This window comes from Hyla sarda, chromosome 6, assembly GCF_029499605.1.
Source record: "Hyla sarda isolate aHylSar1 chromosome 6, aHylSar1.hap1, whole genome shotgun sequence".
NCBI classification, from domain to species: domain Eukaryota; kingdom Metazoa; phylum Chordata; class Amphibia; order Anura; family Hylidae; genus Hyla; species Hyla sarda.
The window spans coordinates 203940653-203953870 of record NC_079194.1 but is presented as its reverse complement, the minus strand read 5'-3'; the positions used below and the strand labels follow the sequence as shown (position 1 = coordinate 203953870).

The 13218-nt window shown below is 46.6% G+C and overlaps 1 protein-coding gene across 8 annotated transcripts in view; it reads right to left on the bottom strand.

Moving 5' to 3' along the window:
* LPCAT2 (lysophosphatidylcholine acyltransferase 2) overlaps positions 1-13218 on the bottom strand; it is a 92818-nt gene that overhangs the window by 15922 nt on the left and 63678 nt on the right. For all 8 annotated transcript variants that reach the window (XM_056526314.1, XM_056526310.1, XM_056526312.1 and 5 more), the window contains 3 exons: positions 12110-12235; positions 10025-10178; positions 1060-1158 (listed from right to left, as the gene is read on the bottom strand). In XM_056526314.1, coding sequence (XP_056382289.1) covers positions 1060-1158; positions 10025-10178; positions 12110-12235 — 379 coding nt within the window. The remainder of the gene's footprint in view (positions 1-1059; positions 1159-10024; positions 10179-12109; positions 12236-13218) is intronic.

Here is a 13218-nt window from a genome sequence, read left to right as displayed (position 1 = left end):
CTGTTCTCTCCCACTGTGTGCACTGTAGATTTATGTTTGACTGTATTTGCTGCAAGCATGCTAGTGGGGACCAGGGCAGAATTATGTTGTTGTTTTGAGTTGTTTGTTCCCCCCCCCCCCCCCCCCCCCCGTTTTTTCAGGACCTTCCCCCTGTCTTGTGTAAATAGTAAGACATTTTTATGCATATTGAGGCAGAGTTAGAGCGGATGTCAGATATGCTGCTTGTCAGCTGGGGTCTCCCAGAGAGGAGTTGTAGGTTAGATGGTTGGACATCTGGGGGATTTTGTGATCCAGGTTTCTCCCAGAGGTGTGGTCTTACGCCAACATTGATAGAGCTCCTGACATCCGGGTTGCTCATGTTGGCGGCAATGATCTGGGGTTCAGGACTTTTAGGACTATTATGCATAATGAAAAGTTGGGTTTACTGCAGTTGTGGTCATCTTTTCCAAGACTAATGATCCTTTGGTCAGATATTGTGGGGCGCCAGAAGTGGAGACAGGCAAGATCAGTAAAAAGTTATAATGGGGCCTGTACTGTAAATAAATGGTGGGGAAGTTTATGTCTCATAACAGGAACCTCAAAGATGAGTCTAGTGAATTATTGTATTCCAATTGGGTCCATCTGAATAACACTTGTCTGTATTAAAGGACTCTTGAGTCGTAGGAGGCTATGGAAAGAGCCCTTCGATTCTGAAGGGATGACCTTGCGTAAGGGATAACACATTGTTGTCATAGGTCAGTTGTCACACAGCGGAAATTAAGAAATCCTCTAAGAGTTGGATGGCTAGCAAACAAGGAGACTGTGAAGCCTTCAAGGACCCCTCTTGCTGGGTATTTGAATACATGGAAAGGTTTACAGGATTGTTAGCTGTATATTGTTAGGTAAATGTTATTGAAAATGTATTTATAAAATGTGAGAGTACCACAAACTTCTTGAGTATATCTTTCATTGGAAAAGGGTGGAGAGAAGGAGTGGGCTGGACCCAGCATAGAAAAGCCATCCCTTAGAAAATATATTAAGAACAATTCTTTTCAGTGCTGCATAAAATAAAAATCTTACCTTAAATGCCATTTGGATAGTATCCTCAGAATTGTCAGGATTACAAAGGATTGCTATGCCAATTACATACTCTCTGAAGTCTATGGTACCATCTCTGTCCTACAACAAAAAAGTAGAAAATAAACACAATGGAGATAAATTAATAGGTTAACATAAAAGGGTACATCTAATTCTGTGGCAAATTATGTCAAAACATATCAGGGCCACTTCTGATCCTGTGATTTGCTTGCAGACTATCGCGATCTGGAGATGGAATTGCCCTAAGTCCTATAGACTTGTTTGGGACTTTAAGCAACTCTTTTTCCAGATTGCGATAGTCTGCGAGCAAGTTGTGAGATCAGATGCTGTCCTGATATTTTCTGAGATATTGAGATATTGAATTGAATAAGCAATAAAATGATTGTTTCTAGAAGTCCCCTAGTGGACATCAAAAAGTGTTAAAAAAACAAAAACAAAAAAAAAGGTAATATTTTTTCAATTATATAAAAAAAAATGTCCCCCATTAAAAAAATTCCAAGTACCCCCCTTTTCTATAAAAAAAAATTAAAATACAGAAATGTTCAGACTATTAAATATAACATTGATGAAACAATGCGTGAACGAGATTTAAAAAAAATACCAAATGCCAGAATTGTTTGGGACTTTGATCGCGATTTGGTCTGCAAGCAAGTCGTGGGATCAGATTCTGCCCTAATATTTCCAAAATTTCCTGACATACTGAATTTATTAAGCAATAAAATGATTGCTTATAGAAGTTCCCTAGTGGACATAAAAAGTGTAAAAAAAATGTTTTTAAAAATGATAAACTAAATCAATGTCACAATGGTAGCAATAAAAATGACACATTATCGCACAAAAAACTTGCCCCCATACAGCTACATAGACTGAAAAGTGAAAAAGTTATAGGGTTCAAAGAATTGCAACTTAAATTTTTTTTTAAGGTTTGGAAATATTAGAAAGTAGTGGAACATGATGGAAACTGTACACCTTGTGTATCGTTGTAATTGTACCAATTTAAAGTGAACCGATCATCAGATTTTATCATATATAACGTTTGACAACGCATTTTATATGTGGTAAAATCTGCATTCTTACCATCCCCGAGGGATGTTTTTGCCCACAGGGATGATGAAGATTTGAAGTTAAAAAGTATCCCCCCCCCCGATCGCCTTGCAAGTGGTCCCCTGGCGGGCACTTATACTTACCCGCACCCCTTGCTCCCCGTTGCTCAAGCTATGGTGATCCCCCATTGCTTGATTGACGGCTCGCGTCACCACTCTGCTCTCTCTGCTTAGGGAGCAGAGTGATGTCGTGAGCTGACAATCTAGCCGTCGGGCCACGACTGAAGCGGTAAATATAAGTCCCCGCCAGGAGACTACTTGCAGGGAGGACGGGGGGGGGGGACTTTACAACTTCATATCGTCACAATTCCTGGGGGGAAAAATGTTCCCCGAGGATGGTAAGGATACAGATTTTACCATATATAATGCATTGCCAAGTGTTATATATGGTAAAATCTGATTAGTTCCCTTTAACCTCTTAAGGACGCAGGGCATACCTGTGCGCCCTGCGCCTGGTCCCGGTGTTTAAAATGGGGTCACACCATGACCCCACATCACACCGGGTCATTCTCAGCTGCTAATGATAGCCGGCACCCTGGGCTAATAGCGCGCGGCACAGTTCGTTGTGCCGCACGCTATTAACCCTTCAGACGCAGCATCCAAAAATAAAGTAAAAGCTTCCCGACAGCTTAGTTGGGCTGATTGGGACTATCGTGATAAAAAGGATATTTTTTAACACTTACCGTAAAATCTCATTCTCGAAGGATCCATTGGGGGACACAGACCGTGGGTTATGCTGCTGTCTCTAGGAGGTGTGACACTATGGTAATAAAAAAAAGTCAGCTCCTCCCAGCAGGATATACTAGTCAGTTTAAGTTCCAGAGCAATAGAAGGAGACCAATAGGGCAAAGAAAAACACCAAAACTGTCCGAGAACCAGAAGAAAAAACATAACTGAACACACCCTCGGACAGAGAACCAAACGAAAAACCCAAAAAGGGCAGGAGCTGTGTCCCCAATGGATCCTTTGAGAAAGAGATTTTACGGTAAGTGTTAAAAAATCTCCTTTTCTCTATCGGCTCCATTGGGGGACACAGATAGTGGGACGTACCAAAGCCGTCCCTTGGGTGGGCAGATAAGTAATCAGGCAGACGGCCGATCCACTGCCGCCTGCAACACTTTACGACCCAGACTAGCATCAGCCGATGCGAAAGTATGAACTCGGGAAAACCTAGAGAAAGTTTGCAAAGATGACCAGGTAGCCGCCCTGCAAATCTCCAAGGTCGAGGCTCTATTCTGGAGAGCCCAGGATGCCCAACAGAACGTGTGGAACGAGCCACAACCCTGAAAAGAGGAATCTTCCCCTTACAGCGATAGGCCACCTCAATGGTGGACCGAATCCACCGAGAAATGGTGGCCTTGGAAGCAGGTTGTCCCTTGCGACGACCTTCCATAAGGACGAAAAAGGAATCACACTGACGAAACAAAGAAGTGATGGAGAGATAAGACCGAACCGCCCAAACTACATCCAGCTTGTGTAGTAAGCGCTCCTTAGGATGAGAAGGAGCCGGACAAAAGGACGGGAGGACAATGTCCTCATTGAGATGAAAGGCCGAGACCACCTTAGGCAAAAAGGAAGGAACTGGCCGGAAAACGACCTTGTTCTGGCGGATCACCAGAAACGGAGAACGGCAGGAAAGGACTGCCAGTTCAGACACACTCCAGATGGAGGTGATAGCAACAAGAAACGCCACCTTCCAAGAAAGGAGGCGGAGAGACACCTCTCTAAGGGGCTCAAAGGGTACACCCTGGAGGGCACTCAGAACCAAATTCAAGTCCCAAGGGGGAGAAGGTGACCGATAAGGAGGAACAGCGTGCGCCACTCCTTGCAAAAAGGTCCGGACACGAGAAATAGAAACCAGGGGCCGAAACCAGACCTTAAGGGAACTGAGAGACAACCCCAGTTCCAACCCCGACTGCAAAAAAAGGAGAGAAGACGGGGAACAAAGAAGGTCAATGGGGAGAAGGCCTGAGCTTCACACCAACAAAAATAAAACCGCCAAGTATGGTGGTAAATTCGTGCAGAGGAGGGCTTACGAGCCTAGAGCATGGTGGAAATGACTTGGGAAGAGAACCCGCAGGCCCTCAAAACCGCACTCTCAACCGCCACGCCAACAAATGCAGCGACTGTAAATTGGGGTGGCAAGAGGACCCTGAGAAAGTAGGTCCGGGCGGAGTGGAAGGCGCAGAGGAGCGTCGTCCAGGAGCCTGACTACGTCGGCGCACCACAACCTTCGGGGCCAATCTGGAGCTACCAGAAAGGCGAGGACGTCCTCTGCCTTGAGCTTCCTCAGCACCCTAGGAAGGAGCGGAAGAGGAGGGAACAGATAAGGTAGGACGAACCCCGCCCCAGGAAGCACTAGGGAGTCCACGGCCAGAGCCTGAGGGTCCCGGGACTTGGACACAAACGGAAGGATCCTCCGATTGTGCTGGAACGCGAAGAGGTTCATGTCCGGAAAGCCCCAGAGGTCGCAGAGCTGTGCGAAGACCTCCGGATGAAGAGACCACTTGCCGGGGTCGGGTGAAGACCGACTGAGGAAGTCCGCTTCCCAGTTGAGCACCTTACTCTCCGCCCAGGTGAGAATCTTGGTCACCTCGGCCATGGCTGCCGAGCTGCGAGCGCCACCCTGTTGATTTATGTACGCCACGGCTGTGGCGTTGTCCGACTGAACGCGGATAGGACGGGACTGAAGACGGGACTCCCAATGAAGAAGACAAAGAAGAATCACCCGTAATTCCAATATGTTTAGCGGAAGAAGGGTCTCCAGGGGAGACCAGAGTCCCTGGACCGTCCAATCCCTGAACACGCCGCCCCAGCCCGACAGGCTGGCACCGTTGCAACAACCTGCCAGAGAAGGGGAAGAAATGACCGCCCTTGGAGAAGAAGGGGGGAGCGGAGTCACCAGAGCAGAGACTGACGGACCCTGCGAGGGAGAACAATCTGACGATCGAGGGACAGAGGAGACCTGCTCCATCGAGAGAGAATCGCCAGTTGAAGGGGGCGGTAATGAAACTGGGCAAAGGGTACGGCCTCCATAGTTACCACCACCCGACCCAGGACTTCCATACAAGTGCAGATGGAGACTGATACCTGGGTCCGAAGGGAGCAGACCCCCAACCAGAGCGCCAGACGTTTGTCCGGCGGAAGACAAATGGGGCAGAGGCCGTCGAATCGAAGTCCCAGGAAGGTTAGAGACTGGGTAGGACAGAGGACTGACTTGTCCCGGTTGACCATCCACCCGAAGCGAGTCAGAGTGTGGAGAGTGACGTCCAGATTCTCCAGAGTCTGGACTCTGGTCGGAGCCTTGATGAGAGGGTCGTCCAGATAGGATATCACCTAGATTCCCCTCGACCAAACAGGCCCAACACTGGCGCAAGGATCTTTGAAAGGACCCGAGGATCCGTGGCAAAACCAAAGGGGAGGGCTACGAATTGAAAGTGCCCTTCCGGAACCGCAAGCGGAGGTACCGATGATGGCCCGGAAATATTGGTACATGGAGGTAGGCATCCTTGATGTCCACCGATGAAGGGAACTCCCCTTGTTCCAGGGACGCCACCACCGAACGGAGAGATTCCATTCTGAAGTGGTGGATGAGAAAGTGACGGTTGGATTGGTCGCACAGAACTGTCCACCTTGGGACCACAAACCCGAAAACGTTCCCCTGGAGGAAAGGGGACGATAACCCCCTGGAGAAGCAGAGACTGGAGAGCTGCTCGAAATTGCTTCGCCAGAGGAAGAGACCGGGGGGCCCGGGATCGAAAAACGTGATCCCTCGGAAGGGAGGCGAAGTCGATCCAGTAACCGTTGGACACCACATCCCTGACCCAGAGTCCTGAATGTGTGAAGTCCAGATGTCTCGGAAAACAAGAGACGACCTCCCACCCGAAAAGAAACAGTGGGTGGGGGCCTCACTTCATGCCGAAGTGGGCTTGCGCTTGCCCGATTTTGGCGCAAAACTGCTGGACCGGTTGGAGTCCGAATTCCAAGCCGGGCGTGCCCGGAATGAGGGAGCCTACTTGTCCCGCAAGGGTGCCTGGCCAGACCCTTAGCTGGAACCAGAGGTCCGAAAGGACCGAAAGGAAAAAGGACTTCCTTTGGGAAGAGGGGCGAGCCTTATTTTGAGGTAATAAGGAACTCTTACCTCCCGTTGCCTCAGAGGTAATCTCATCGATGCGTTTGCCAAAAAGACGGCCACCCGTAAAGGGAAGCTCAGTGAGGGACCTTTTGGAAGCGGCAACCGCATTCCAAGCTTTAAGCCACATAAAGCGGCGGAGGGCCGCTAGGTGACCCACAGCAAAGGCAGAACAACGGGCTGACTACATGGAAGCTGCGCACAGAAAGTCCCCAGCTTTAGATCATTGGAGAGCCAGAGCAGATAGATCATCTGGGGGGAGATCCCGCTAAGATATCCTGATGGAGCTTTTGGCACCACTCCGACAGGGCCTTGGACACCCATGTCGAGGCGAAGATGGGAAGAAGAGAAGAGCCAGCTGCTTCAGAAGCAAACTTCGCTAAGGATTCTACCTTCTTGTCCGTGGGATCCTTGAAGGTAGCGGCAACTGCCAGAGGCAGTGTAGTCGCCCTAGAGATCCGGGAGATTGGTGGATCCACTGAGGGAGGGGAAACCAACTTAGCGACAAAGTCCTTGACAAATGGATAATGTTCTTGGATTGTCTTGATTCCCGGGAACCTCTTGTCTGGATGTTTCCATGCAGATTCCAGAATGTTGTCAAAGTCAGCGGGAGAGCTGAACCTTTGAGGTGCTGGCTTAGCATGATGAAAGGATACTTCTGGATAGACATCCAAAGATCCTGGGTCCTCTAAGTGAAAGGTGTCTCTTATGGCTGTCACCAATGAGTTCACCGTTGCAATTGAGTCCGAACGGTCCTCTGAGTCAGATGCCGTCTCTGAAGCCTCGTCCACCAGTTCACCAGGGGAAGTGAATAAGTAGAGGCAGTCCTGGAGGGGGCGACCCTGACCGGGTACGCAGCTCTGGCGTGGCAGAGCGGCGATTCCGAAAACGTTCTCTGGAGGAGCGACGTTTGTGCCCAGATGACAGGCGGGGCGGGACCCACGAGGGGATGGCCCACGTATATCTGAAGACTCAATGGAAGAGTCAGACGAGGCACCCCTAGTACGCTTGTGAGAGCGTGAAGCATGAGGAGACGAGGAGCGGGCCCTCTCAGAGGTCCTGCACCGGAAAGACCCCTTCAGGACGAACACCACTACCCGGGAGGCCTCAGCCACCGAACGGGAGACTTGGGTCAAGTCCGCCATATACTGGGTCAGGGAAAAAACCCAGGGTGGTGGAGCGGCTGAACCCACCGGGACCGAAAGGGCATCAGGGGGTACCAGGGGTCTGGGGGAGCAGTGGAGCAGGTAGGGCAAGTGGGCACGGCAGAGCCAGGCATTTTGGTACTACAGTGTATACAGACCAAATAAGTCTATGTATCCTGGCAGCTGCAGATAGGAGAACAGCTCCATGCAGCTAGAGTGAGAAAAGGAACAGCCAATGATAGAGGGGGGCGTGCCTGCAGCAGAGGCACTAACTAGTTGGCCCCCCCCCTCTGACTGAAAATCGCGCCCACGGTGCTGATTGGAGGCTGATGCGCACCTCAGAAGAGCTCCGACCACCCTGCGGGCGGAGCTAAAACAAGGCCGAGAAGGAGCTGTAATGGCGCCCGCTCCTTGTCCTGAGCGCACATGTGATTCGCATATGCACTAGGGGGAACAGAGCGGGTGGTTAATACGCCGGCAGAGACCTCCGTAGAAAACAAAAGTAAGCCGGCGCTGAGAGCGCCTGGCTCGTACCAGCGCCGCGGCTGTCAGCCGCATATAAGGCACTGCCGGTGAAAACGAAAGTAAGCCGGCCCGTACTAGCGCTGCGGCTGTAAGCCGCATAAAAGGCGCTGTTCAACGTAACACACTACACACACACAGTGCCAAACATACATGCCCCTTCAGAGTGCCACTGCTCCCCTGAATAAAGTCCTCAATAAAATTCCATTCCCAGTAAGCCAGCCCAACCTGAAAAGGTGGGCCAAAAACAGGGGGTCTCCAGAAGTTGCAAGTCCGCTTACCTGAGGAGAAAGAGGGAAAGTACTTACCTAATGAAGTCTTCAGTGAAGTCTTCAGTCAGCTGTAGTTACCTGAATCACACCTGGCTGCTATGCGCGAGCGAGGCGAGCAGGAAAAATAGGGGGACCCGGACCCATGAGGTACCAACCCAGGCGCTAACCGTTGGCGAGGGGGGTTAACAGCGCAAATACGCAATGTCTGTGCCCCTTACTTGCAATGGGGAAACAGAGAAACGGAGTCCCTGAGTCCCCACCTGAAAACAGAAAAGAAAAGGGAATAAAAAACTAACACTTCCCTATACTAGGAAAACAAAAAACAGAAGCCCTGGTCTGGAGCAAACCAGACCATGTCAACCTCCTGCAAGACACTAAGCTTAAACTGACTAGCTCAGAGCCTGAAGGCGGATATATCCTGCTGGGAGGAGCTGACTTTTTTTTATTACCATAGTGTCACACCTCCTAGAGACAGCAGCATAACACACGGTCTGTGTCCCCCAATGGAGCCGATAGAGAAATCGTGATGTTCTGATCAGCTAGGATGCCAGCGGAGGCCCCCTTACCTGTGTCCGTTGCATCCGATCGGCGTTTGATTGCTCCAAGCCTGAGCTACAGGTTTGAGCAATTGGAGCCCCTAGAACGCTGATCCATGCAAAGCTATGGCTTTGCAGGGATCAGGGTAAAAGATCAGTGTGTGCAGTGTTATAGGTCCCTATGGGAGCTATAGCACTGCAAAAAAAAGTGAAAAAAAGTTAATAAAGGTCATTTAACCCCTTCCCTAATAAAAGTTTGAATCACCCTACTTTTCCCATAAAAGAAAAAAAAACTGTGTAAATTAAAATAAAAATAAACATATGTGGTATCGCCGCATGCGTAAATGTCCGAGAACTATAAAAAATATATTGTTAATTAAACCGCACGGTCAATGGTGTACGCGCAAAAAAATTCCAAAGTCCAAAGTAGCTTATTTTTGGTCACGCTTTATATCATAAAAAAATGAATAAAAAGCTATAAAAAAAAAAGTCCAATTAATGCAAAAATGGTACCGATACAAACTTCAGAACACGGAGCAAAAAATTTGCCCTCATACCGGCCCGTACGCGGAAAAATAAAAAAGTTATAGGGGTCAGAAGATTACAATTTTAAATGTATACATTTTCCTGCATGTAGTTATGATTTTTTTCAGAAGTACGACAAAATCAAACCTATATAAGTAGGGTATCATTTTAATCGTATGGACCTACAGAATAAAGATAAGGTGTAATTTTTACCGAAAAATGCACTGCGTAGAAACGGAAGCCCCCAAAACTACAAAATTAAATTTTTTCTTCAATTTTGTCGCACAATGAATTATTTTTCTGTTTCGCCGTGGATTTTATGGTAAAATGACTAATGTCACTGCAAAGTAGAATTGGTGGCGCAAAAAATAAGCCATCATATGGAATTTTATGTGCAAAATTGAAAGTGTTATGATTTTTAGAAGGTGATGAGGAAAAAATGTGTGTAGACATGCCAATTTTATAATAGCAAAACGTTTTGTTTGTTATTTCATTTAATGTTTTTTTAGTTTTTTCTGTTTTGCAGTACATTTTATGAAGGGTGTCATTACAAAGTACAATTGGTCACGCAAAAAATAAAAAAGCCCTCATATGGCTCTGTCGATAAAAAATTGAAAGAGTTACAGGCTCTTAACAATAAGGGGGGGGGGGGAGAGAATAAAAACATAAAAATGAAGATTGGCTGTGGGTTAAATCGTGTTACAGTACATACCCTGTCAAATAATGCAAATAGCTCTTTTAGTAGATCAGATACTGGAAGCTTAAGATGGGTAGCAAACTCTTCAATTCCAATTCTTCCGCCTTTTGACAAGTCGGCAATAGATGCATACACTTCTAGCTGTTGCTGAAAATTTTTCCACTTTAGGCTAAAATCAAAATATTTAAAACATATGACTACTGGGATAAATACGGATAAACATATTGGCGTATTAGTCAAGGTCTGAAGATAGATAGACCTAGCAGAGCAATGCTGCTGGGTTTCAGGAATGCCACATGTATTGCCCGCTCAGCCAATGAGACACTACTGCAGCCGCTGACTGTCTCAACAGGCAACATGCCATGCCCAAACCTGGAAGTGCTGCACAGCAGAACAAGAGCTCGGTGATACAGGTGGCGGTGGGGGAACAAGGAAGGTAAGTATTGTTTTATTTTATTTTTGTTTTACCACCTGCCTTTTTTTATGGAAAAAAATAAAATAAATAAATATATTATATATATATATATATATATATATATATATATATGCCCTTAAATATATATATATATAAATGGCCCAAACACTTTTGTTAGCATGTTTACCCTTTAATACTTTAATAATAATACTTGGCATTGAGAAAATGTATACAGTTATATACATATATATATATATATATATATATATATATATATATAGTAACCCCCCGACATGCGATGGCCCCGACATATGATCAAATCATCATATGATGGCCTCTCAGAGGCCATCCCATGTCGATGTCAGCATCAACATACGATGCTTTTATATGTCGGGGCCATCGCATTAACTGCTATCCGACAGCGCAAAATGCTTAAGCTGCTGTCGGATAGCAGTGTAATGTGCCCCAGCAGGTTCACTTACCTATCCCTGCTGCTCCGGGTCCTCTCCGGGGTCCGGGAGTCACTTTCTGGCGTCGTTATTACGTAGCTGTGCACGCCGTCCTGGCACAACACCGTAATAACGTCACCACAAAGCGAGGCTCGGACACCGGTGAAGATGCGGAAGACGCCGCATATACAGTGGTCCCTCAACATATGATGGTAATTCGTTCCAAACGACCCATCGTTTGTCGAATCCATCGTATGTTGAGGGATTCGTGCAATGTAAAAGTGCATTAAATACTCACCTGTCCCCGCCGCTCCGGACCGCGTCCTCACCGCTCCCGATGGTCTCCCAGGGGCTCCCGATGGGGTCCCGCTGCTCCGACGTCTTCTTCTGGGTCCTCCGGTGTCTTCCGCATCTTCACCAGTGTCCGAGCCTTGCTTTCTGGTGACGTTATTACGTTGTTGCGCCAGGACGGCGTGCGCAGCTACGTAATAACAATGCCGGAAAGCGAGGCCCGGACCCCGGAGAGGACCCGGAGCAGCAGGGATAGGTAAGTGAACCTGCTGGGGCACATTACACTGCTATCCGACAGCAGCTTAAGCATTTTGCGCTGCCGGATAGCAGTTAAAGGGGTATTCCAAGCAAAACCTTTTTTTATATATATATCAACTGGCTCCGGAAAGTTAAACAGATTTGTAATTTACTTCTATTAAAAAATCTTAATCCTTCCAATAGTTATTAGCTTCTGAAGTTTTCTGTCTAACTGCTCAATGATGATGTCACGTCCCGAGAGCTGTGCATGATGGGAGAATATCCCCATAGGAACTGCACAGCTCCCGGGACGTGAGTCATCAGAGAGCAGTTAGACAACAACAACTCAACTTCAGAAGCTAATAACTATTGGAAGGATTAAGATTTTTTAATAGAAGTAATTTACAAATCTGTTTAATTTTCCGGAGCCAGTTGATATATATAAAAAAAAGTTTTGGCCTGGAATACCCCTTTAATGCGATGGCCCCGACATATAAAAGCATCGTATGTCGATGCTGACATCGACATGTGATGGCCTCTGAGAGGCCATCGTATGTTGATTTGATCATATGTCGGGGCCATCCAATGTCGGGGGGTTACTGTATATATATATATATATATATAGAGAGAGAGAGAGAGAGAGAGATAGATATATAGATAGATAGATTTTATACCATAAAAATAAACATGAATAACAATATATCTCACTTTAACTTCCTGCTGATTTTTGTGAACTCTACAAGGCCAGCCTCCATGGGTAAAGTCAGATCTCGAGCTGTTAACATTAGTCTGCAGTCTTCATAGGTATGATCTGTGATTGGTTTTCCAAGAGATCTGTAAGACATTAATTGTGCATACATCTCAAAATAATTTAGCTATATTGTACAAAACTGGAGTGGTCAAACAGATGTAAAAAAAAAAAAAAGTCATAAAAAATAAAATAAAAATAAATAAAAAACAGCAACCCAGAAAATTGTACAAATATTCCACTGCTCATTGCATTGCAATGCTTTTCACCTGTATGTCCACATGTAAATGGATGCATTGTCTCAGCTGCATGTTTTCTTTGAAGATCCTGAACTTGTTTTACTATATTGCTCAATGGGAACTTTATTAATTCATATGTAGTAGGTTCCACCTAGTGGTGGTTTTAGGGAATCATTTTCTAATTTAATGGAAAACTGTCAGCTTGTTTACCCACACTAAACCCAACACTACTCTACAGCAATACACTGGGTTATAGTGTTGGGTGAACAGGGGTTCAAAGAGGGGTCACTTACTTAAATATGTCCAGTAGGTCCTGAGATATATCCCCCAGAATATCCTCTGCTACATTCTGTTGAAAGGGGTACTCCACTGCCCGGAACATTTAGATCCGAATGCTGGGTACAGGCTGTGGGGGTCGTGACATCACACCACACGCCCTCAATGCAAGTCTATGGGAGGGGGCGTGACGAACGTCACGCCCCCTCCCATAGACTTGCATTGAGGGGGTGGGATGTCATGAGGGGCGTGGCCATGATGTTACGACCCCCGCACCCAGCGTTCTGAACTAAACGTTCCGGATGCTGTGGCAGTGGAGTACCCCTTTAATCGTGCGCAATTTACATATTTATTGTCTGTGACTTCACATCCTAGGGAAGTCCAGAATTGTGTATTTCAGTCACTTTGTACACCATAAAAAAAATGTTTAAAAAGTGATCAAAAAGTCCCATCCGAAAAAAAACTACAGATTACGGTGCAAAAAAATTTGCTCTCATACATTCATGTATATCGGAAAATAAAAAAGTTATAGGAGCCGGAAGTGGACAGTTTTA